Genomic DNA, 21,473 nt, shown 5'->3' with positions numbered 1-21,473 from the left:
CTGAACCCCCAGCCCTCTGCCATGCGCTGAACCCCCAGCCCTCTGCCGTGCACTGAACCCCCAGCCCTCCGCCATGCACTGAACCCCCAGCCCTCTGCCATGCACTGAACCCCCAGCCCTCTGCCATGCACTGAACCCCCAGCCCTCTGCCGTGCACTGAACACTCCCACTCTACTCTTCAACTCAGTTCTGGCTCAACTTGGCAGCTGTGGCACAAGACATTCAGAAAAGAGATCATGAAACCCCTCTGACTAAGAAACGAAGTCTGCAACCTGCCACAGTGGAGAACGAGGCTGAGCTGAATTACCGTATACTCCTGCTCTTGGGCCCTAGCGTCCAATCACCGAGGAGGAGGAGTCTCCCCAAGAGACCATCTCTCATCACAGCTGATGTAAAAGCATGAGGATTTTATTCATTCTGTCATGACAGGGTCTTCCAGCAGTCGGAAGGCTAGAAGACCCTGAATGTCTGGTACAGGCTATTTTTAAAGGGAAAAACCACAGAAGGGAAGGGGTGTCTGGGGGTTGTTCTTTAACTATTGTGATTGGCTTATTCAAAAAGGCTATTACCAATAATTGGCTGGAAAGTCGTTGCCAGATCAGATGAGGTAAAGGGAAACTTCTGAGGGTCACTTTGCCTCTTTCCAGGGACTAAGTCAAAACATCAGTAACTGAGTCAACACCTAAGGGGTATCTTGCTCCTATTCAGGGAGATGGAAAGTTCCCAACATCTCAGTACGCGCGCATGCATAGCTGTTATGTCCTTGGTTCCCAGGGGAGGAGGGGGAGCACAGAGAGTTGTCAGAAATGGCTTCAGAATTGTCTTAAAGTTCTACACTGCATGCTGCTGCTCACTTTTAAATACTTTTCCTAGCAAACACTTGTACCATATTTCCTTAAAATGTCTTTTAATTATATGACATTAAGCAAACCAAACTGTAAGATCAGATCTTGTTGCTGAGATTTATATGATTCATATAGAGCAGAACTTATTAAAAAGGGAATCCCCTGAGACCAGACCAACTCCCCAAGTGTCTGCCTTCTCCAAGACAATGTGAAGTGTTCATTCTAGCGCTGCCCATGACTTCTAAGTGAGCAGCAAGAACACAGTCTACACATCTCCCTGTAGGCCCTTTGTTTGTGTGTTTCTCTTTTTGTTTAAGATCTTGTTTTTAGCCAGGCAGTAGTGGTGCCTGAAGGCAGAGGCAGGTGGATCTCTGTGAGTTTGAAACCAGCATGGTCTACAGAGTGAGTTCCAGGACAGCCAGGGCTACACAGAGAAACCTGTCTCGAAAATCAAAACAACAAAAAAACTCTTTTTAGTTTTGCATGTATGTGCGCGAGCGCAAGTGCTTGCAGAGGCTAGATGAAGGCATCAGATGCCTGCAGGTGGAAATGTGGGCACTAGGGGGCTCTTTTGTAGGTGCTGGGTGAACTCAGGTCCTGTGCAAGGGCAGCAAGAGTTCTTAACTGCAGAGTTGTCTCTCTAACCTGTTTCTGTTTCATTACTAATCTTGATAAGCCTCAATTGGAAGTCAGGGATAATCATATTGAAGGGGGTGATGGTGGTGTTAGCTCTGAGACAGGAACATAAGATCAATACCCTGGAAGATTTGTGACTAGGGTTTGAGGAATGGAGTTAATTGTGGGCTTCTGGGTAGGCAGAACAAGCTAGGATATCCTCATTACTCACCACTAAGGGCCTTAGTATCTCCTGGTCTACAGAGCTAGTTCCAGGACAGGCTCCAAAGCCATAGTGAAACCCTGTCTCGAAAAACCAAAAAAAAAAAAAAAAAAAAAAAAAATCAACCAAAGTCCTCCTCTCCAAAATGTGTTCACACAAAAACGTTTATATTAAAATATTGGGAGAGTCAAGGATGCCCAGGGCCACCCATAGATCCTCTAGGGAAGCAGGGAAGCACCTCTTTCACTTTTACTAGTGAAGCGGCCTTCCTTTCTCACACAGGTAATTACTGTTGGCCACCTATCATCTCCTGCCTTCTCTACAGGGCATCCAGAGTGACAGGGGTCTTGTTAAGAACGAAGTTAGATCATGTCTCATTCCTGCAGTACAATCTATTAGCTCCCCATCTCGGCTGGAATAAAAGCCGGTCTTTTTACAATGGCATACAAGGCCCTACAGGGTATCTCTCCTTGCAGGCTTCAACTGCTGCTCTTCTCAGCCTTGGGCTACTCTGGCCACGGGGCTCTCCTTGCTGCTTTCCCAGCAGATCTTTCATGCTCTATCTTAGATCTGCAAGTGACACTTCCATTCCTTTAAGTCTTACTTTAGCTGTCACTGGGTAGATGAGACCTTCTTGACATCTATTAAAAACTGCAACCCTCCTTCCACTGCCGCTACCTCGGATTCTGCCTCTCTCTCCATGACACCCATTCATATCTTACAGTCTATGTACTTTACTTTTTGTTGTTGTTGTTGAACACACTAACTTGCTAACTCCACAAGGGCAAGGATTTTTGCTGGACCCCAGGTCCTAGAATTTTGTCTGACATGCAGTAGACATTCAATAAGTGTTTAAGTGTCTGACCGGATGATTAGAGAAGCTGCAGTGACAGAAATGTATCCAGGTTTGGGGATGGGAAAAAAATGAACATTTGCTGAAATAGCTGCAGTGAACAGTTTACAAATTAACATTATTTGCCAATTTTACCACAATCCTGGGAGCTATTTTTATTCTTATTTCATCATCCCTTTGAATGAAATTTTAAGGTACAAACCTACCAAAATATGATGAATTAAATCTATTATAAAACTGATGAAAAAACCAAAGCACAAATTAAAGAAGAGGGCTTGGGAAATAGCTTAGTCAGTAAAGTGCTTGCCTTGCAAGTGTGAAGACCTGAGTTCAAGACCTAGAAGTTCCTCCACTACCCCCACACACACACAAGCAAGGAAGACATGTTTGCAACCCTAGAGTTGGCCTTAGCCTAGCCTCCTTGTTGAGTTCTAGGTCAGTGAGAGGTTTCTCTAAAACCAAAGAACAAATAAACCCAAAATACCACAAAACAAAAAGCCACAGTGAGGGACAGCACCTGAGAAAGCGTACCTGAGATTGTTCTCTGGCCTCCAGATGCATGGATACACATGTACACTTGCACATCCATGAATGCACCTGTGTATGAACACACACAGAGCAGAACACTGGACCGTCCTCTGGGATGTTCCTATATCTTAGTTCTTGGGAGGCCGAGGCAGGAAGATCAGAAGTTTCAGGTTCCCATCTCAAAATTCTAAAATAGAGTTGAAGAGGTGGCTCCGTGGGCAAAGGGCTCACTGTGCAAGCACAAGGAAGACCTGAGTTCAAAGCCCTCCCACCCATGTTGTGGAGGCCCAAATATATGAGTCTATTTCACTTTGTCTGAAGGTCAGAGAGGTCAGCTTGCTCAAAGTTGTTGACAACTGTGGCTACACACCCTGACCTAGAGTGTGGTTACTTGGTGTGTTGGACACTAAGATAGTCCATATAGGTAGATCCACTCCACCCTGAACAAAGGTCAGAGAATTCAAACATACTTCTGCTCCTTCTTTTGAATTATGAGTTTTGACTCATAGAGTGGTTGCCTTCAGAACTAGGGTGGGTTCACTGCCTAAACAACAGAATGATTTTCTCATAAATTAATGGCTTGATGTCTTAAAGTATTGAAGCAAGTAGCTGTTCTAGTTATCCTTAGTATCATGTTACAGCAATCTTTTGCCTTCTTCCCATTGTATTGGAATATGAAGTGTATGGAAAATTAAACACAGGCAAACTCTGTACTCAGAACTCAGGATTCAGGATCCAATGGGCTGTCCTCCCAATACTATCCTATGCTATTTATGTTATTTTCACTCATGTCTTCACTCTCATTACTTATTTTTCTAATCTCCATGCCCCCACCCTGGTAAGTGGTATCCTTGTTGAAGCTGGTCCCTGACAATATTTAAAAGCTGGTCACAGTGGTGCATACATCTGTCATCTCATGGAGAGTGACAAGAAGTGGAGACAAGTGGATACCAGGGGCTCACTGACCTGCCAGGCTAAAATAAACAGTGAGCTGAGAAACTTTGTTGTTGCTAGAAGTAGTCTCTGTCCTGCTAGTCCCCCCCCCCCCCAGTTTCTCTCTGCCTAACTGTTCCCAAATAACCACTCAGAAGCTTAGTAACAGTTACAATTAACTGGCCGATGTCTTAGACTTTTTACTGGCTAGCTCTAACTATAAATTAACCCATTTCTATAGTCTGTTTTTTTTTTTAACCATGAGGCTTGTGGCTTGTTCCTCATATCTTGCTTCTTGGGCAGCTACATGGTGTCTCCCCATCCCTGCCTTCTCTCTCTCTCTCTGTATTTTTGTTATGACTTTCCACCTAGCTTTACTCTGCTAAGCTATTGGTTGAAAAAGCTTTATTCATCAACCAATAAAAGCAACACATATACAGAAGGACATCCCACATCATCTCCTCCTTTCTGCCTGATTAAAAAGGAAGGTTTTAACTTTAACATAGTAAAATTACATATAACAGAACAATTATCCAGCAAGAATTACAGTTATACTTAGTCTACCTGTAATAGCCAAAATTAAAGAAAATACTTTATCATCTAGCCTATCTTTGTGACTCTAAAGTTTTATATTTATCTTTTATTAATACTCTGGTTTCTCTTCAGATCATATAAACCGTTCGTCTTAATTTATCTTTTATTATAACTAAAGAAAACTATAACTATCTGACTTGAACTCCAATCAAAGATCCCAGAAGGATATACCATTACCTAAAATAAACAGGAAGTGCATTGTAAGTAACTTCCAAAACTCTAAAATTGACAAAGACATCTCGCTGCCTGGACAGTGACCTGAAGTTCTTTTGCAACGTTGGGGCATCCATCTTCAACCTATAGGTAGGTCCATAGTATCTGGCAGATTTTACTTTGTACTGGCAAAGTTTGTTAGTTGTTTTCTTCTGTGTCCTGCAGAATGTCTGGCAATTTCTTCTGTGGAGCAGGAACCCTGAAGGACCATCCCATCTTTTGGAAAGTTCAGCAGTCACTTTCCTATGGGTCCTCCATGTTCAGTTCATACAGCATACTACCAAGCAGTCCAGGCAAGAATAGTTTTTTTGCCCAAATGGTTAGCTTTATTACACTGAAGGCAAATTCTATAATAAGTTTCTTCAATGCCCATCATCCTCTTTGAAATAATTGTGCTACCAGAAGCAGACATATCTCATTGTCGAGAAAAGTCTAAGTTCTTAAACATTTTTAAATGCCATATTCCATAGGTCTTCAAAGTGTTGAAGATTATCTAATTGAAATTAATTGAAATATATCTCTGTGTATCTAGAAAATCTAACTAACATGACTAAAAGTTTGATTATTATATATGACTATTAATCTATATTTACTAATTATACATTACATTTTAAAATGAGCTGTATAAACATAATACCTTGAACAAGAGTAGAAATATATATGTATCTATTTATATATGTATATATAGAGTGTAACAAAATTGATCTTAAAGTTGTATCAATGGACCAAAATCCACACTAATGTAGAGTATTTGTTTCTATATCATACCCTGCCCCTTTCTTAAGAAAGAGACTGACTGTGACCATAAACCATTTGTAACCAATCCCTCTAAAATGAAAGTAAACATTTATAAACAATATTTTAGGAATTTGGGTATAGTTTTCTCCAAACTACTTCCTGGTGCTTGTTGGGCGACGTATTTTTGGGATTCATAGAGACCTTTCAGCGGGGGTGGGATGTCTTGTTCCATCAAACCACATTTATCAAACACACTGGATTTGTTCTTATTGTTTATCTGAAATCCTTTTCTGACCAGGAGCATTTTTTTTTTTTCGAGACAGGGTTTCTCTGTGGTTTTGGAGCCTATCCTGGAACTAGCTCTTGTAGACCAGGCTGGTCTCGAACTCACAGAGATCTGCCTGCCTCTACCTCCCGAGTGCTGGGATTAAAGGAGTGCGCCACCACCGCCCGGCTAGGAGCATTTTTAAGATGGTAAAAAGTTAAGGTAAGCCTTTAACTCCCAATATTTTTGACCTCTACATAAACCATGATGGGGTGGGTTACGGTAACAGAGAGGAGAGGATGGAGTGGACTGGCCAAAAAAAAAAAAAAAAACTAAGGATGTATGAAAAATCCCTATTGAAATCCATGACTCTATAAGCTAATTAAAAAAAAATGCTGGGTATCATGGTGCACCCCTTTAATCCCATGACTTGGGAGAGGTAGGCAGATTTCTGTGAGTTTAAGGCCAGCCTAGTCTACACAGCAAGTTCTAGACTGGCCAGGGCTACAAAGTAAGACCCTGCCCCTGAATAAAATGTGAGGGAGTTTGAATACAGACACCCTGCAAGGTGAACATTACCCTAGAAGATATGGTGTATTATATGAAAATCTCAGAACCTAGTGAGGGATACCTCCCTGAATTATTGATTGGAGAGGTCCCAGAGGCCCCTAAAACAACACAGACTATTACCGTTGTTCTTGGTTACTTACCAGAACAAAGTATTAAATGGTAGGCTCTATTGCTAAAGATACAACACTCTTGGACAGAGAAACCGAGATGGAACTGTCCTGAAGACTTCCTACCTGATGACTCCTTTTCAGAGTGCTGGAAGGGGCTATGCAGGATGCTGAGTGAGAAAAGGCATCAATGGTATCCCTGCAGCCAATCTCACAAGGTACAATACTGACCTTCCAGGCAAGATGTGCTCATCAGTGCAATCGTGGCATGAAGGTTATAGGGGCAACCAACTGCTTTTGGATTGGATTTGAGACCTGCTTAAGGGAAAGAATTAAGGCCTGGTAGCACCAAACTAGTCAAAGGTCCAAAACTCCAAAGGTCACAGGCTCTAAAGAATCTACCACTGTTGTCTTGCTAAATGACATGTTGTCCAGCTGTCTTCTAAATATTAATGCTTATCTCTGTAACAGTGCTGACCTCAACCATGGCTAGGGACGCTTCTTTCTGTGGTGGTCTGCAGTTAATAACTGGTCAAATGCTGAGAATAAATATTTAGTGAGGGTTCAGACCTAAATGGAGCATGTCTATCAACCACCACCAACCCTCCCATGAAACTTCAGGGAACGCTGGAGAAAACAGGTAGAAAGATGCAAGAACTGGAGGATGGGGAGGAGCACTGTGAGATGCTATTTTCTTTTTTTTAAATTTATTTATTTATTAAGGATTTCTGCCTCCTCCCCGCCACCGCCTCCCGTTTCCCTCCCCCTCCCCCGATCAAGTCCCTCTCCCTCATCAGCTTGAAGAGCAGTCAACCTGATCATAGCACCGGTACGTTCCTGAGTTCCGTAACCATGTCATGTTTAGAAAACATGATCAGGTGCTATGATCAGGTTGACACGATCAGTCAGCACTCCAACAGGCAGCACTAAGTGGACTAGGTGGGTTATTGACAAAATAGGACATGAAAGCAGATGGGGATGTGGTGGGAGCTCCTAGGAGTAATGAAAGCAGAGAACTAGGGCTGCATACAATCCAGATGCATTGCTCACATGTATAGGAACAAAGAAGAAATACACATTGGTGTTTTGCCTGCATGTGTGTCTGTGTGAGGGTGTCAGATCCCATTACTGGAGTCACAGACAGTGGTGAGCTGCCATGTGGGAGCTGGGAATCGAACCTGCGTCCTCTGGAAAAGCAGTCTGCACTCTCGACCACTGTCGACCACTGAGCATCTCGCTAGCCCTATTTTTTTTTTTTTTTTGGTTTTTTTGAGACAGGGTTTCTCTGTGGTTTTGGAGCCTGTCCTGGAACTAGCTCTTGTAGACCAGGCTGGTCTCGAACTCACAGAGATCTGCCTGCCTCTGCCTCCCAAGTGCTGGGATTAAAGGCGTGCGCCACCACCGCCTGGCCCTATTTTTTTTAAGGAAGAAAATCACTTAATGTACATTCCTGAGTGAGCATCCACATACACATAAACACACACATACAGTTACACAAATAATAAATAAAAAGGAGAAAATTTTATGCTCATGGACAGGAAGACTCAAACCATTCAAAATGTCAGTTTCTCCCAACTTGATCTCTAATTAGTTCAATCTCAGTCAAAAATCTCAGCAAGTCACTTTGTGGCTATTAGATTTAGGTGATTCCAATATTTATGTAAAAAGACAAAAGACCCCCAATAGCCAACCTAACTACTAACGGAAAAGAACACAGCTTAGAGGACCTACACAAGCTGATGTCAAGGCTCACTCTAAAGCTACAGAAACCAACATGGCAATATTAATAAAAGAAATACACCAATGACAGGAATACAGAGCCCAGAAGTAGAGCTTCACATAAATAGTCTCTGAATGGGAAAAGAAAAAAAAAACAAAGACAAATGCTGTACTTTTCTCCCATATGTGAAACCTGAATTTAAAAAATTATTCATGTATGTGTGTTTGTAGGTCATGAAATTAGAGAAGGGATCAGGAGGGGGAGGAGGAGATCTTAATGGTGCCGGGAAATAGGGTAATGGAATACCTGTAATAGGAAAGCAGAAGGGGAAACTGATGGCAGAAGGGATCCAGCTGGAGGTGGAGAGGGCACAAGAAGAGCAGTGGGGAGGGTAAGAAAAGAACAAAGTATAATTGCATCATGATGGAATCCATTACTTTGTACACCAACCTCAACTCAAAGATCCCCCTGCTTCCGCCTCTCAATGAAAGGCATGTGCCACCATTCCCAGCTTTAAAAGATTCATTTTTTAAACATTTTTTAATATTTATTTATTTATTATGTATTATGTATACAAGACTCTGTCTGCGTGTATGCCTGCAGGCCAGAAGAGGGCACCAGACCTCATTACAGATGGTTGTGAGCCACCATGTGGTTGCTGGAAATTGAACTCAGGACCTTTGGAAGAGCAGGCAATGCTCTTAACCGCTGAGCCATCTCTCCAGCCCCCTCATTTTTTTTTAAGAAGCAAAAGCAATAAAATCTTTCAAGCATTGGTGCTTGAATAACCTAGACATCCACATGCGAAGAAGGAAGGGGCAGAGAGGACACGAATAACAGCCCCTAACACTCTTAGTAGCAAGCAGTTCGGTGGATCACAGACCTAAATGTATAGTGCAGAACTTCTCCCATTTCACCAGGGGAACTAAATGAAGGCTACACAGCTCAGGACAGAACGTAATTCAAACCTAACTGTGCCATTCCAAAGCCCTATTTCCTCACCAAACTTTCTCTCTCCTTGACGGATCAGACCTAACCTTTATAAAGAAACACAAGCTTAGCATGAGGCCTGAATCCCCAGATTACAGGTTGAGTTAGGGAGACGGTACATTGGGGACAGACCTACAGCCACACAGTGAGACTGCTCACCCCCAAAAATGGAAAAATAAAAGTCACTGCATTGAGATTTGTGCTAAATGAAACTTCAGTGTTCTTACCACCAAAGGGGGGGGGGGAGCAATTGCTAACTTTCATTCTAGTTATGTTTCATAGCAGGGGGGCCCTAGTCAGAGATCATTATGGGTGCCATGTACTTCTAATCAAACAAACCAAATATTGTCAAAGACATAATGAGCTTCCTTGTAAGGATCTTGAAAATTATCCATTGATAATGAATGGATATACCTCATGAATTTCATTGCATTGATGTTTTACCTGCATGTATGTCTGTGTGAGGGTGTCAGATCCTCTGGAACTAGAGTTACAGACAGTTGTGAGCTGCATGTGGGTGCTGGGAACTGACGGGTCCTGTGGAAGAACAGTCAGTGCTTTCAACTGCTGAGCCCTCTCTCCGGCCCAAGAATTTCATTCTTTTAGAAGTATATGCTGGCTGAGTGGTGGTGTTAGCCGCCTTTAATCCCAGCACTCAGGAGGCAGAGGCAGGTGGATCTCTGGAAATTCGAGGCCAGCCTGGACTACAGAGTGAGTTCCAGGACAGTCAGAACCACACAGAGAAACCATGTCCCAAAAACAAACAAAAGAGTATATGCTGGGTGCCTATTATGTGCAGGCAACTTTTCTAGGCATTGAGGATAAAAAGACGCATAAAGCACTCTGGAAAAAGAGGGAAGCAAGAAGATCCAGGAGTTTCAGACTAACACTGGCTTCAGATAGAATTTCAGACAGCCTGGGATGCATAGTGAGAGCCTTTCAAGACACAGGGTACAGGGATACAGAGATCCACTGTACTGCACTGTAAGCTGTAAATCTGTGGCGCGTTGTACTGTGGAGGGCAGTGGGAGTCAAGCATGCAGCCTCCTGTTTTCTGATGTCACGTTTTCAAAAAAGTAAAATTAAACAGGTGAATGACACAAAGATATATTTTATTTAACCCAACATATCAAACATTATTTCAGCAGATATTGGAACATATGCACTATTACTATTTTTTTACATTTATTTATTTATTATGTATACAATATTCTGTCTGTGTGTATCCCTGCAGGCCAGAAGAGGGCACCAGACCGCATTACAAATGGTTGTGAGCCACCATGTGGTTGCTGGGAATTGAACTCAGGACCTTTGGAAGAGCAGACAATGCTCTTAACCTTTGAGCCATCTCTCCAGCTCCCTGCACTATTACTATTAATGAGAGATTTCACACTCTGTGGGGAAGGGTCGAGAACTTGTCAGTGTGCAGTGTTCACTCAGAGCACCTCTCGGTTCAGACTGGTCACATGTCTAGCCCTCAGCAACCACATATGCGCTAGTGATAAAGGGTTGGACAGCACAGGGCTAGGGAAACATCAGTACAGTTAAGATTCTCCAGTCAAAATGTTGGTTTTTCCTCATTGGAGGCCTTGAATTTCCTAGGTCCTTCTGATTCTCAAATCCAGGTTTATCCTGCCACAAGAGAAGACAAAGAGCCTGTGCCTCATTTCAAACAGGGATCTGGCTGAGCTCGGTCCAAAAAGCCTCGCTCAGCGTTCATTCTCCAGCTCGGTAAATGACCTTATAGTTTATCATCTCACTCTGGTCATTCATGTCTTATCAAGATACTGAGCACCTCACACAGGTAATGTTAAAAAATTATTTCAAACAAGCACCTTCCTCTCCATCCCAAGGCCACTTTGATATACTGGGTTCACTTGCCTTAGCATCTCCCGTGACCAGTTTTTTTTTCTTGGTTTTTTTTTGAGACAGGGTTTCTCTGTGGCTTTGGAGCCTGTCCTGGAACTAGCTCTGTAGGCCAGGCTGGTCTCGAACTCACAGAGATCCACCTGCCTCTGCCTCCCGAGTGCTGGGATTAAAGGCGAGCGCCACCACGGCCCGGCTCCCATGACCAGTTTCAACATTAGCTACCAGGCTCTTCATTCACAACATTCTTTCCCAACGAAATAAAGGCCAAACTCTTCCACACAAAATAGAACTTCGCTCCAGCATCGGCTCTTTATTTCCCTAACAAAGCCCAATTGTTTGCCGTTCCCACCAGTCTGAACAACATCACTTAGGTTCTGCCCTGGATACTTTGAGTTTTGTAAAATTAGCCGCCTCAAGCTCACAAAGTCAACCTGAGGTTTAGAAGCAGTAGTACACTAAATGACACATAATCGGGGCCAGTGTCCCTGTCGTTCCTTCACAGTTCCCAACTTCCTTTTTAAATTGAAGAAGCCTCTTTTTAATTCAGCAAAACTCATGTGGGCAGGAATAGAAAACAACGGTGGAAACACTGGCTCTTTCCTTCCTGGGCTCACCGCAATAATTTTTTCATTTACTATCTTTACTATCTAAGAATCTGAGACATTCTAGGAACTTCAGGTGCGCTGCGCCCCACCACATCCACCGAACCCCACAACTCCTCAGCTCAAACCCTCTAGGGCGGAACGGAACACAGACACACGCGGCGGCCGGAGGGGGCGGGGTCCGAGGGCGCAGGTCCGGCTCGGCTACTGCGCCTGCGCGCTGCCTCCAGTTCAAGGACCCGTATTTAAAGAGACAGGCGTTCTAGTCAGCGTGCGAGGCCCGCGGCCTTGTGGGCTCCTAGGCGGGCGGCCCGTGTGGAGCGTCGGAGCCTGAACAGCCGGGAAGGAAGGTGAGGGGCGGCGCGGCTGGCTGCGGGGCGCGGTGTGGGGAGGGATAGGACCGGGGCCGAGCGCGGCGTGGCTGGAGAGCCCGTGGCTCCTCCCCCGCCCGCCGCTCAGCCTGGGGGCACACCCTCCGTGACGTGGCGGCCCCCCGGGAGCCCACGGGAGGCCCGCGGCCCCTGAGACCCCAGGCGGGCACTGGGGAGGGCAGGATGCCACCCGCGCCCGAGTGGATGTCCCTAGGGGTCCGGCCGCGGCTCCCCGGCAGAGCATGGAGGCAGATCGGCGAGCTGCTCTCCGCGGCCCCCGGGGCTCCTGAGCCTCCCCGCGCGGTCGGCCCCGGTGGTTAATTGTCCCATCCCGGGCCGAGGGCTGCATGCCACCCACCATTATGTGCGGAAAGTTGAAAACCTGCTCTCCCCTAGCTCCTCCTCGGCCCTGCCGTCCTTCACTCGCCTCTCTGATTCTTAAACGTGAGGCTTGGGTGACCCACTATGAGTCTCCCCAGTTAATGGACCTTCCCCCCCCCCCCCCCCAGTCCTACATTGTTAAATACACAAGTTTGGTATACATTACCCAGGAATTCAGAACTCTCTCTCCAGCCCGCCCTCGAATTCGTTGTGATTTTCCTAACCACCCCATGAAGTGCTTCTAATCTTGGAGGATGTTTTTCTTTTGAGATGGATGGGCTTGCCATTTAGCCCTGGCTAGACTGAAATTTACTAAGTAAGTCAGACTGTCTAGCTTCGAACGGACACCACAGTCCTTCTGCCTTCTGAGTGCTGAGATTACAAGCGAGAACCATCATAATTAATTGTTATAAAAATAAAACTAGGGCTGGGCGTGTTGGTACAACGCCTTTAATCCCTGCCCTCAGAATGCCAGCCTGCCCTACATAGTGACTTCCAGTACTACATAGAAAGTACCCCCAAAACGAAAAATAAACAAATATAAATTGAAGCGGGGCATGGTTGGACTCGCCTTTAATCCCAACACTCGGGAGGAAGAGGCAGGCAAATCTCTGATTTCGAGGCCAGCCTGGTCTACAGAACGAATTCCAGGAAAGCAAGGGCTGTTACACAGAGAAACCCTGCTTGAAAAGTGAAAGAAAGAGAGAGAGAGAAAGAAAGAAATTAGGCTTCTTGGCTCATACCTATAATCCCAGCTCTAGAGAGCTGGAGGCAGGATTAGCTGTTTCGGGATGGCCTTGTTTACATAGCAAGTTGAAGGAAACTGAACCGCTTGGTATCTGCCGCCCACCCCATGGGTAAACTGGCTTCCCGTCCTTTCCCTTCCATAGTTCACCAGCTGTGCTGTGTTCTGTGCAGCACAGCAGTGAGAGAGTAAGCTTTCTGTTGACACAGTAGCAATTTTACTTCAAGCAGTGTGCGGACAAAAATAGTTTCTAGTATATTGGAAATTAAAACTATAAAGAAAGCCACTAATAGTTGGGCGGTGGTGGCGCTGCCTTTAATCCCAGCACTCGGAAGCAGGGACAGGCAGATAGATGTCTGTTTTGTTTTTTGTTTTTTTTTTGTTTTGTTTTGTTTTAATAACCAAGAACAATTACATCGTGTTTATGAAGTTTACCTGTGAAATATAACACGAGGTACCTTTAGAAAACAAGCCATTATAACAGATTTGGGATTTCAGAAGAAGGCCCTCCTTTGAGAGGCAACTCATCAGAGCCTATAATCAGATTGACTGCCTGGGTTCAAAGCCATGCTCAGCCATTTGTTAGCTGTGTGACCCTCAGCAAGTTACTTTGCTTCTCTGCTCCAATTCCATCTGTAAAATGTAACCCACAAGCCGGGCGATGGTGGCGCACGCCTTTAATCCCACCACTTGGGAGGCAGAGGCAGGCAGATCTCTGTGAGTTCGAGACCAGCCTGGTCTACAAGAGCTAGTTCCAGGACAGGCTCCAAAACCACAGAGAAACCCTGTCTCGAAAAACCAAAAAAAAAAAAAAAAAAAAAAAAATGTAACCCACAGTAGTACTTAATTCAAGTTGTAGTTGTTCTAAGAGTAAAATTCTTAGAAACAGAATAAGCAATTCCCTTGCTTAATTCAGCAACCTGAATCAGGGAAAGTTGAAATAACTGGAATGTAAGAGTCAAAGATAGTGATGGATAAATCAATCCAAGTAGAAGCAGTGATTATACCTAGTACTTCTTATAATTATTTAAGTGCCTTTTTTTTTTTTGTTTGTTTTTTGAGGCAGGGTTTCTCTGTGATTCTCACGTTTCTCACAGAGGTCTGTCTGCCTCCCAAATGCTCGGATTAAAGGCATGCGCCACCACCGCCCAGCTAGAATCTTGGTAATATTTAAAGGGCACCATTCATTACTAGTATCTCATATTGTTGATGTTGCATGCCCCTTTGGAAACTGAGTTTTCTGTATTGGAACTCTGCTTCAGCCTAGGTGAATACATTGGGAAGTGCTTGATTAATCACGAACTCTGTCTGAGATTCTGGCCATTAAGAAATTGGAAGCCCGTCTTCATATCTTTGTATTTATTTTCCACCCTTTCATACAGCTATATGACTTTGGCTTTCAAGATCCTCTTCCCGAGAAACCTTTGTGCCCTTGGCAGAAAAGAACTGTGCCTGTTCCCACAACAGAATTACTGGTCTGCCATAAGACAGTTCAGCCAGTGGTCGGAAACAGATCCTCTTCGTGGGTGCCGCCTCCTCCAGAGAAAAAAGCCTGTCCTATCTTTCCAGAGAGGGCATCTAAGACCACGTGCCACCCACCTTGTTTTCTTCCCAGGGTCGCATGTGGGACTCTGTACTAGCCCCTGTGAGATGGCGGAGCAGCGGTTCTGTGTGGACTATGCCAAGCGGGGTACAGCTGGCTGCAAGAAATGCAAGGAGAAGATTGTAAAAGGCGTATGCCGCATTGGCAAAGTGGTGCCCAATCCCTTCTCTGAGTCTGGGGGCGATATGAAAGAGTGGTACCATATTAAGTGCATGTTTGAGAAACTGGAGCGGGCGCGGGCTACCACAAAAAAAATCGAAGATCTCACAGAGCTGGAAGGCTGGGAAGAGCTGGAAGATAACGAAAAGGAACAGATAAGCCAGCACATTGCAGGTGGGTTGGAGAACCTGCTTTCTCAGCTTGCTGGTGCTGGTGCTAATAGAATAGGATGCAAGGAGACTAGAGTCTAGGAGATTTCTTTCTTTGTTCATCTTGCTTGGGCATAATTTCAAATTCACACAGTAGTTATAAGAATAAAATTAATACTAAGAGCACTCACATTCTCTGTACACAGATTTCCCTCTTGATACTAGTCAGTTTACTCTATCATTCCTGTCTATGGGCTCACTCTACATATCAGGATTGTTTTTATTGAGCCATTCAGAAAACATTGTATCATCAGGCCCTGTAGATACTCTAGAGTGTATCTTAAAAATAGGATCTTCTCTTACATGATCATAGTTTACCTGTCAACCTCAGTAAATTTACCTTGATGCAATACTTTCTTATCTGTATACTGTTTTGTCAGTTGACTGAATATTATAATTTAGTAGTATAAATGTTATAATTTAGTAGTACCCATTGTAGGGTTCAAGTCTAGCATCAGATTAGGTACTGCATCTAATTGTCATGTTTATTTAGCCTCCTTTACTCTGCAGCATTTCCAGAGTGTCTTTTTGGTTTTGGTTTGGTTTAGATGTGTTCTTGCCATGTAACTTGGGCTGACCTCACACTTGGAGCAGTCTTCCCGCCTTGTCTCCCCAGGAGTAAGATTATAGGCTTGTGTCACCAAATCTGTCACTCTATGGTCTTTTAGATGTTGATATTTTTAAAGAATAAAAGACCCGCTACCACCATTTTAGCTGTCACCTTTCTATCTTTACAAACTTGTAGATTACTACTTTCCTCAGGGACTTAAAGTTCATTATGGTACTTAATTGTTCCATATTTGGCCAGCCTGCAGTCCCTTTAGGGTGGCTTCTATATCCTGTAAACCCTAGTTTATCTCGCACTCTCTCTCTCTGCAGTCTTGCTGTGTGGCCCTAGCTGACCTTAGAGTCTCAGTCGTTTCTGCACCAGCCTCTCAACTCCTGAGGTTGCACACAACTGCCAACCACACCTGGCACATCTTTTTCCTTGCGTTTTAGCTAGGTGAGGTGGCATAAGCCTGCAGTCCTAGGTACTCGGGGGTGAGTGTCAGGCCTGTGGGCCACGTTTTATGAGTACTTATGCATTAGGCATAAAAGGATGCTCTTGACTTCTGTGTGTCCTCCCCTAGCTGTGGCAGTAGACATTCCTCCGAGGATTCTGAATTCCCATTAGTGAAAAATAGTTTTGGAAACCAAAATCTGGATGCTGTATGTCTCATCATCTTGGGGTGTATTTGCTTCTAAGTCCTTGGAACAGACAACTAGAAAGATATATGTGTGCATATACATAGAATCACATATATGCATATATTCACACACACATGTTTACTCCTATATGTGGTTGCTGGGAATTGAACTTAGGACCTCTGGAAGAACAGCCAGTGCTCTTAACCACTGAGCCATCTCTCCAGCCTCCAGGCCTCTATTCTCAGCCTTTGTTACTGATTCTATCTCATTCAGGGGAAGGGAAATGCAGTCAACAGGAATTTTTCTACCAGTGCCAAACAGGGATGCTCTGGTTTCTTCTTTTTTTACTTGATTGTTTCTATATATTGGGGTTATTCCACAAAACAAGGTCCAAGTTCTATCTATCAAAATGTGATTACTGGGGCTGGAGAGACGACGGCTCAGCAGTTAAGAGCAAAGGTATTTCTTTCTGAGGACCTGAGTTTGATTCTCAGCACCCCCATGGCAGCTCATAATTATTTGTAACTCTAATCCCTAGAGATCTAATACCCTTTTCTGGCTTCCCTGGGTACCAGGAATACACATGGTACCCAGACATACATACAGGCAAAACACCCATTCATACAAAAAAAATTTTTTTTAAATAAATGATTATTGATTTCCCTCAAGTCTATACTTTAAGAAAATATATATTGGATAAGATGTGGGGAATTTTGACGAAATTTCAAGTTACCAGTAGAGGTAAATTGTAGTGCAACACCTTCTCTACACACTACAGTATGGTTCGTGAGTCAGGCAAGGGGCTGGAGATTGAAACACACACAGCCAAGAATGCTCTCTTTATTGTGGTCTAGGACAGCTTATATAGGGTCTCCTTGACTAGTGGCCACGCCCTAACTCTCAGCTGCAAGCCCACCAGAAACCACTTCCCTGCCATCAGGAACTCCTGAGGGTCTTGGAGCAGCTGCAAAGCAAGTTGTTTGCTCAGAGCAGCTGCAAGCATAGGAAAACAGGTTGTTTACTCCAGCAGATGGGGTTCAAGTCCCCAACAGTAAATGATCCCCAGATTACCTTTTTCCTCTCTCTGTCCAATACCCTTTTACCTTCTCCCACCACAAAAAAAGACCAGCCAGCCTGGGGTCAGAGTACAGTGGAAACTTAGCAAGCAGAGAATTGAGAACTGTTGATAAAATCTCCAAAAGCTTCTTTGGTAATCTTTCTCTGAAGGACATTTTTGTTCTTTGTGTGGGTCCTGTAGACCTGTCTTCTAAGGCAGCTGGTACACCAAAGAAGAAAACGGCTGTCCAGGCTAAGCTGACAACCACTGGCCAGGTGACATCCCCAGCGAAAGGTGCTTCGTTTGTCACCAGTACCAATCCCCGAAAATTTTCTGGGTTTTCAGGTAAGATTGGGTTAAGGCTACTATTAAGGCCCTCCCTCCGTTGTGTGGAGTCTTCTCTGGGGTTCTGGCTGAATGAGAATGCTGTGGCAGTCGAGCCACAGCTGACTCTCAGTGCTCCGCTCTACAGCGTTTCTTTGTGTGCTCAGTCTCTGGTGTAGCAGGAACATTAGTTGGTTTCATAATTGCATTTGTCAATACCTCGTCCACTTAAAGTTATTACCTGGGTCAAAAAGATTTTTCTAACTTGCTCTTTCTTTATTGGTGTTTTGTTGTTGGTTAGTTGGTTTGGTTTTTCAAGACGGTTTCTTTGTGTAGCCCTGGCTGTCCTAGAACTCCCTCTGTAGACCAGGCTGACCCCGAACTGACAGAGATTCACCTTCCTCTGCCTCCTGAGTGCTGCGGTTTAAGGCGTGAACCACCACCACTTGGCTAGTTCTTCTTTTTTATGACAGAATTCTGAGAAGTTGTTTCCCCAAGCTTGCCTAAACTGGAAAGGAAGTGTGGGAGGATAGGTCATGCATAGAACATTTTTCCTTGATTTCCCTTAACAGTCAGTTGTCCATATATTCCTATGGTAGAGATGTGTGAACAAGAAACTAGAAGGAAGATCTGAATGACAGGTTCCTGTTTTGTTGGGAGACAGTAGAGCCCATTAATTAAAGAAGGTGGACTTGGGACAGGCTCTGGATTCAGACTAGGTCTCCAATCTCTTGTTTATGTCTTGGCAAGATAAACAAATAGTAATTTGTGATTATATACACACATATGTAAGTTGTTTCTGTTATATAACAAACTACTGTTCATGGACTGGAATCAGTGAAACTTTGCTAGAACCTATGCTGCAGATGGGAATTGAGAGGATCATTTATTGGCTATAGCAAGAGAAAGCATTGACTATAGCTTTTGTTCTTTCCTTAACCTGAGAAGTGCTTTTCTGTTACGTTCATTATGCTCATCTTATGAATGAAGTTCAGGCTCACAATGGAACTATTATTTCATTGTTGTGTTTGTCCCAATAGTGTGTTATTTACCCTATACCCTGTAGCCTGTTTCATTGTTTGAGATAAACAGTTCTTAAGACTGACTCAGTTGAAGAAAATAATAAAATAAAACCCTTTGGACTTGAGTAGTTTGGAGGTTCAAAGAAGCCTAGATGTGAAGTCAGAAGAAATGAGGTTTGGTTCATGCTTGACAGCTTGGTGCTTTGAACAAGTCTTCACCTGTTTGATCCTCTGTGGCTTTGTCTGTGAATTAAGACATTAGTCCTGTCATGAGGACTATGGCATATAATGTTACAAAAATTATGCTGGATCTGTAGGAGTTTTGCACACACACGGTTAATTTGTTCTGTTGAAGAGAGAGAGTCTTTGCTAGAGAAATAAATGGCTTACATGGTAAAGGCTAGGCTCACAACCCAGAAATAGAAGAGGATCTTCTGTCCAGGCTGTTCTGAGATGGCTCAGTCAGTGAAGCGTTCGATCTTCACAACTCACATTTTATTTATCCAGGCTGTTCTGAAATTAAAATCCTCCTGTGTCAAACTCTCAGGTACTAAAAGTATAGGCATGTGCTGCTGTCTCTGGCAGTTTTTATTATTTGAGAACTCGGGTTTGTTTGGTTTTTTTTTTGTTGGTAGTAGGCCAGGATAGGGATGCAGATAACACGCCCTGGTCTTGTGCGAGGAATTTAGAAGAGCCGAAAGGAATAGGGTGCTCTTGAACCCAGCTAAATACTGTGCTTTGGAAAAATCCCCGCCCCACATCAGATTTAGATTCCAGGTCAGATTTACAATGTACAAAACCCAAACCAGAAGCTTTGTTAAACAGCTCCTTCCTATAAGAACTCTGCTTTGGCCTTGTAAGTGATCACAAAGAGGTGAGAAAGAATCACCGAGGATTCTCTCTCTCAAAATAAAATTGCCTTTTATTTTGACAATAAGAAAAGACAAACTGGAGTGGTGATTCCTGACTTTGTTGCTGGCACACTTGTCTTGGCTTCTTTACCAAGGTGGTCTTGAAAGCTATCTGCTCTCGGGCCTTGGTCTCATCAGTAAGAAGACAGTGAAACCTATAATCTGTCAGGTTTGCACAGCTCTGACAGCCCACGATGGCAATATTTCAAACTAGCATGTCCTTTAGTTTCTTCTCCCTTTTGCAGCCCAGCCTTTCTGGAGTCAGAATTAGAATTGCTGAGATCCACCTGATGGCTGTGGCCTGAAAGCAGCCTCTGTTCCTATATGAGGCGCTCATATAAACAGATGCTTCTAAGTCCAGTCTTCAAGCAGTGGTATTTTGGCCAATTTTCCTTGCCTACCCTATGTATACTTGTGACGAGGGTGTAGTACATCTACCCCCAGTGACTCTTTGTGGGGATTAAATAAAACTGTGTGTAAAGTCCCAGCAAAATTTTTATTTTCTTCTTTCTTGTTTGTGCTTCCCCAAAAGGAAAAATGGATCATCTGTGTTGTTTCTCTCTCCAGCAGCCAAAGCCAACAACTCTGAGCAAGGCCCCTCAAACCCTGCCCCTAAGACAAGTCTGTCTGCAAGTAAATGTGACCCTAAGCACAAAGACTGTCTACTGCGAGAGTTCCGGAAGCTGTGCGCCATGGTGGCCGAAAACCCTAGCTACAATACAAAGACCCAGATCATCCAGGACTTTTTGCAGAAAGGCTCTACAGGAGGTAGGGCCATGAGCATCCTGAGTATGTTTTCCCTCTGAAAAGCTTAGCGCCATGACCAGTTCTATGGGTATAATATGCTGGTGTCTTGAAATTCTTGATAATCTTGGAATGGGATCCTGTAGCTGTAATTGTCACCAGACCCTGCATATTCTATGGCAGTTCTGATCAGGGTGTTTGGCCATTTTCTTCCTCTGCCCATATTTTGTCCTAAGGAGGCAGAAGAACCCATTTGACCAGTAGAGAAATTGTTCACTTGCATATGTGATTAGGTGAACCACATGCCCAGTGTAGAGTAGAATTGTCTGACCCTGTTTCTTTCATAGATCTAGCAAATTGTCACTCCGTATCTGTTACATCATCACAAAGTGAAAGTCAGGGCTTCGCCCAGTGGGAGATCATGGGATAAAGGTGAGGCAGACAAAACCCACAGCCTAGCTTCTACTACTAGTGATAGATACAGGGAGCTGTGGGAAGCAGTCCCTGCTTTTTTTTTTTTTTAATTTATTTAGGGCCTCATTGTGTATCCTTGACTGTCTAGGTACTTACTGTGTAGACCACGCTGGCCTTCCACTCCCAGAGGTCTGCGGGCTTCTGCCTCCTGAATGCTGGAATTAAAGCTGTGTCCACACCTGGCAGCTCCATTTTTTTTATGGAATTTTCCTTCCTTTTGTTTTCAGATGGCTTCCACGGTGATGTGTACCTAACAGTGAAGCTGTTGCTGCCGGGAGTCATTAAGAGTGTTTACAACTTGAATGATAAGCAGATTGTGAAACTTTTTAGCCGCATTTTTAACTGCAACCCAGATGAGATGGCCCGGGATCTGGAACAGGTCAGAGGCGGGTGTAGGGAGGCCACAGCCCAGGTGGGACTCTGCCAGGATTTAAAAATGACTGAGAGCCAGGGGGCGCACACCTTTAATCCCAGCACTCGGGAGGCAGAGGCAGGTGGATCTCTGTGAGTTCGAGGCCAGCCTGGTCTGCAAGAGCTAGTTCCAGGGCTGGAGAGATGGCTCAGTGGTTAAGAGCATTGCCTGCTCTTCCAAAGGTCCTGAGTTCAATTCCCGGCAACCA

The 21,473-nt window shown here is 44.1% G+C and overlaps 1 protein-coding gene across 2 annotated transcripts in view; it reads left to right on the top strand.

The window, feature by feature from the left end:
* Positions 1 to 11,922: 11,922 nt before the first annotated feature.
* Lig3 (DNA ligase 3) overlaps positions 11,923 to 21,473 on the top strand; it is a 26,161-nt gene continuing 16,610 nt past the window's right edge. Inside the window, exons 1-5 of one of the 2 annotated variants that reach the window (XM_026780225.1) lie at positions 11,923 to 12,015; positions 14,545 to 15,098; positions 17,580 to 17,723; positions 20,206 to 20,403; positions 21,081 to 21,232. In XM_026780225.1, coding sequence (XP_026636026.1) covers positions 14,549 to 15,098; positions 17,580 to 17,723; positions 20,206 to 20,403; positions 21,081 to 21,232 — 1,044 coding nt within the window. In that variant the 5' untranslated portion in view covers positions 11,923 to 12,015; positions 14,545 to 14,548. Of the gene's footprint in view, positions 12,016 to 14,544; positions 15,099 to 17,579; positions 17,724 to 20,202; positions 20,404 to 21,080; positions 21,233 to 21,473 lie in introns of both variants that reach the window. The other variant, XM_005349379.3, reaches the window with a different exon arrangement.

This window comes from Microtus ochrogaster, chromosome 7, assembly GCF_000317375.1.
Source record: "Microtus ochrogaster isolate Prairie Vole_2 chromosome 7, MicOch1.0, whole genome shotgun sequence".
NCBI lineage: Eukaryota > Metazoa > Chordata > Mammalia > Rodentia > Cricetidae > Microtus > Microtus ochrogaster.
The sequence above is the reverse complement of the archived record's forward strand: the minus strand, read 5'-3'. Positions and strand labels throughout refer to the sequence as shown.